General features: G+C 54.1%; 1 protein-coding gene across 1 annotated transcript; it reads left to right on the top strand.

The window, feature by feature from the left end:
* The first annotated feature begins 291 nt into the window (after positions 1–291).
* On the top strand, positions 292–3,125 carry LOC127312206 (cytochrome P450 77A3). The gene is made up of 2 exons (XM_051342679.2): positions 292–1,731; positions 2,276–3,125. Exons 1-2 carry the CDS (start codon positions 619–621, stop codon positions 2,747–2,749), a joined length of 1,587 nt encoding a protein of 528 aa, XP_051198639.1. The 5' UTR covers positions 292–618; the 3' UTR covers positions 2,750–3,125.
* The last annotated feature ends 1,476 nt before the right edge of the window (positions 3,126–4,601 follow it).

The raw sequence follows: 4,601 nt of genomic DNA, 5'->3' as shown, positions 1-4,601 counted from the left end.
TCGTAAAATAATGCTGCAAGCTGATGATTTTTTTTGTTTGTTTAAAATAAAAAAAACTACATGGATGACGGCCTTGGTCGGTCCCACGTAGGATTCCGTAGATATCACCCCATGTCTAGCATTATTGGTAAATAAACGGGTCGCATGCATGGTCGCCTTCGCGTTCGACCGCGTCGTCAATCCCCAACCGCACCGGCTCGTGGTTCTGACACGCGCCATTAACGCCATAGCGGCAGACCCCTGCTGCTTCTAGATTCCCAGAAAGAAAACCAGCAGCTCGCTAGCTTGCCATGGCCAGGCTAGCATAGCTGCCGCCGGTATACAGTTCGCCAGTACCGCTGCCGGACGCGCTACCGTCTCTGAACCAAAGCTTTCACGAGCCCGCATTAAAGGACACAATGGAGCTCGCATTCATGGCTCCTTTCTCATGGTAGATGGCTCACATTTACTCCCGCCACAGTACCCTGCGTCTCCTTCCTCCAGCTATATATCGCTCCACCCAGCGTGCCATTCTTGATATCGATACACATCACGACCTCAGCTCAGCTAGCGCGCGTGAGACAGCTTGCCAAGAAGAGAGAGAGAGAGAGAATTGAGCTCCGGCCATCGTCCGGGACGATGGACGTCAACGACGTGCTGCTGCTGGTATCAGCGGCGGTGCTGGGCTTGGTATGGTGGCGGCGGTGCTCCAAGACGGGCGGCGTGGACGGCCTCCCGCCGGGCCCGCCGGGGTGGCCGGTGGTGGGCAACCTCTTCCAGGTGATCCTCCAGCGGCGCGCCTTCATGTACGTCGTCCGCGACCTCCGCAAGAAGTACGGGCCCATCTTCACGATGCGCATGGGGCAGCGCACCCTGATCGTCGTCACCGACCCCGACCTCATCCACGACGCGCTCGTCAAGCAGGGCCCCATGTTCGCCAGCCGCCCCGCCGACAGCCCCATCCGCCTCCTCTTCAGCGTCGGCAAGTGCACCGTCAACTCCGCGCCCTACGGCCCGCTCTGGCGCGCGCTGCGCCGCAACTTCGTGTCCGAGATCGTGTCCCCGCCGCGGGTCAAGGGCTTCTCGTGGATCCGGGAGTGGGCCATGGGCGCCCACCTCCGCCGCCTCCGCGCCGAGCACGCCTCGACCGGCGCCATCCGCGTCATGGCCAACTGCCGCCTCACCATCTGCAGCATCCTCGTCTGCATCTGCTTCGGCGCCAAGATCCCCGACGACCTCATCGTGGAGATCGAGGAGGTGCTCAAGGAGGTCATGATGATCTCCCTGCCCAACCTGCCCGACTTCCTGCCCCTCCTCACGCCGCTGTTCCGGCGCCAGCTCAACGACGCCAGAGCCCTGCGCCGGCGCCAGCTCAACTGCCTCCTGCCGCTCGTGCGCGCGCGGCGGGAGTTCCTGCAGACCGGCGGCAACGCGTGGAAGGAAGGGGACGGGAACAGGGTGGTCGGCGGCGTGGAGATGATGAGCCCTCCGGGCGAGGCGTACGTGGACTCCCTGTTCGACCTCGAGCCGCCGGGCAGAGGGAAGCGGCTCGGCGAGGAGGAGCTCGTCACGCTCTGCTCCGAGGTCATGAGCGCTGGCACTGACACCAGCGCCACCGCGCTGGAGTGGGCAATGATGCACTTTGTTCTTGACCCGGCGGCGCAGGAGAGGGTCTACGACGAGGTCATCTCCAAGGCCGGCAAGACTGCCCGGATCACCGAGGCTGACGTTGAGCAAATGCCTTACTTGCAGGTAATCCTTTCATTCTGAAATTCTAGCATAGTGGTAGTAGTTCATCTTGACATCACTTGCATTGATTCGAGCACCATATTAGTACAGCTAAAATTCTTAGTGCATTTAAACAGACGCTTCAGTAAGATTTAGGACTCACAAGAACAGTAAAAGGATATGAACTTATGGACGGAGGTTGGTCAGTCAGCTAATCAGTCAATCAACTGAACTGAACGAGTGTCACCATCGACCGGTCGGTCCATGTTTGTTTTCCTGTCTTGCATGCCTTGACCTGCGAACCAAGATTACGGCTACTAATTAGGGACAGTTCAGTTTGGGACTAAATTGAACAAACACTCAGCTGGTGTCCAATCAATGGCCGATTCCAGCAGTTGTTAGGAGTAATACAATCGGCATGCATTTCTATGCTGAAAACGACCGTACCCTAGCTAGCTAGCTCAGTGTCAAAGCGAAAGCGACCGATTAGGCATCATCTCGCCAGTTAAGCTTCCTTTAATTCCGTCGACGACCTTGACTTGGCTGATAATGGTTTTGGTGGTTGCAGGCGGCGGTGAAGGAGACGTTCCGGCGGCACCCGCCGAGCCACTTCGTGCTCTCGCACGCGGCGACCCGGGACACGGAGCTGGGCGGCTACCGCATCCCCGCCGACGCGAGCGTGGAGTTCTACACGGCGTGGGTGACGGAGAACCCGGAGACGTGGCCGGACCCGGACGCGTGGCGGCCGGAGCGGTTCTTGGAGGGCGGCGAAGGCCATGATACCGACATCACCGGCACCCGCGCGCTCCGCATGATGCCATTCGGCGCCGGCCGCCGCATCTGCCCCGCCGCCACCCTCGGCGTGCTCCACATCCAGCTCACCCTCGCCAACATGATCCGGGAGCTCCGGTGGACGCCGCCCGCCGGCGAGGGCCCGCCCGACCCCACCGAGACCTTCGCCTTCACCGTCGTCATGAAGCACTCCCTCCGGGCCGGCATCGTCGAGCGCAACCAGACGCCGCTCCCGGTGGCCGCGAATTGATTGCTTCGATCCGTATGGATGAATGCACGGCGCGGTGGTGGTGGTAATGGCGGTGGCGGCAAGTGCTACGGTCTACGGCTAGGTGATTATGGCGGGTGTTCCATCAAGATCTATATATAAATACAGCATGATCGGCTCCAGTAGTGGCTATTCGCGCGTTGATGGATTGGATATGGATATGCATCTTGATGCTGTCATAAGAATTAGTGCCCTGTTTTGTTTGTTTGATTTTTAGCGCTCTCTTCTTCTCTTGAATTCTTTGTTTGATCCACAAGTGTACCTAGTAAAATCTGCTGCTGCTCGATCGACCTGCTCATATATATTTTTTGTTGTTTACGTCCTAGAAAAAAAGTACTACTAGGAATGTTTCATTTCATACTACTGTTAGTGAGTGAGTGAGTGAGTGAGTGATGTTTGGTGTACATTCTGGGTGAGAGCTAATTAAAGCCATAAAAATCTGTAGGCTCGTGTGACTGAAAATAAAAGGTCTAGTTGCAAGCTATCAAATGTGGTTTGGTCAGAGGTACCAATTGTTCTTTCATGCGCCGAAATACGTGCAGCTGGCAGCTTCAGAAACCTTAATGTGCACCATTTCAGAAACTGCATTGTACGTACTACCGCCCTTGCTGAAAAAGAAGGCTTACAATTTTTTCCAGAAGTCGAACGACATAAGGGTATCTACAACGGGACGACATATTTGAGACGCATAAACTATCTGCACGCGTCCATTTGCGTCGGCTGGCAGACCCGAAAATGGTCATGCGTCCGTTTGCGTTCCGACGCATTTTGGACAAACCAAAACAAACAGAGACATACGAGATACATTGTTTTATCAAGCCATGCTTTGTTAAATCGAACAAGTTCAAACAAATTGAACATACAAACTAGGAGAACAAACACGAGAACAAATAAATTTTAAACTACCTAATTCTTGGCCTTCTTATTAGAAGGCCATGCCTCATCATCCACATGGTCGTGCTTCTTGCTCGTCACCTCCTTCGAAGAGGAACTGCCGGTCGAAGCGTTCAACGAGGTTGAGTTCCGCTCCGACGAGTGGTCATTGGGGTCTTCCTCGTCGTCGGTGAACGGATGACGAGCCTCCTCCTCAACCTGCGCCCTCTCCCGGGCCCTTGCCTCCTTTCTTGCCGCCTCCAGCGCCTCCAGCCGTGCTTACCTTGCGTTGGAGTCTTCCTGGCCGTCGAGGCCAACGGCGTCCCCCTCCTCCTTGCCCTCCGTCGGCAGGGAGCTAGGGTTGCTCGGCGTGGCAGCCTTTTTCCCACCAAATATGACTTTAACTAAACCTAAAATGCAGGGTAATTATTGACATAGGGAGTATATAAATACTCCATGATCGGCTCCAGTAGTGGCTATTCGATGATGGATGGATATGGATGTGCATCATATCCATATGGATATGATCGGCTCCAGTAGTAGCTATTCTTATTGTCATAAGAATTAGTGCCCTGTTTTTCTTTTGGCTTGATTTTTAGTACTCTCTTCTTCTCTTGAATATTTGATTTGGTTCAGAAGTGTTCCTATAAACTCCTGTTGTTGCTCGATCGATCTGCTCACATATATTTAATTTTGTTGTTACGTCCAAGGAAAAAAAAGTACTGTTAGTGATTGAGGGAGTGAATGATGTTTGGTGTACATTCTGGGTGAGAGCTAATTAAAGCCACACAAATATGTAGGCTGGTGCGACCGAAAATAAAAGGTCAAGTTGCAAGCTATCAAATATGGTTTGGTCAGAGGTACCAATTGATCTTTCATGCGCCGAAAGACGTGCAGTTGGCAGCTTCAGAAACCTTGATGTGCACTATTTTAGCATTTGGGTTTTGATTGACTGTAGTCT

This window comes from Lolium perenne, chromosome 7 (assembly GCF_019359855.2).
Source record: "Lolium perenne isolate Kyuss_39 chromosome 7, Kyuss_2.0, whole genome shotgun sequence".
Classification (NCBI taxonomy): domain Eukaryota; kingdom Viridiplantae; phylum Streptophyta; class Magnoliopsida; order Poales; family Poaceae; genus Lolium; species Lolium perenne.
This window is presented reverse-complemented; position numbering and strand designations above follow the sequence as displayed.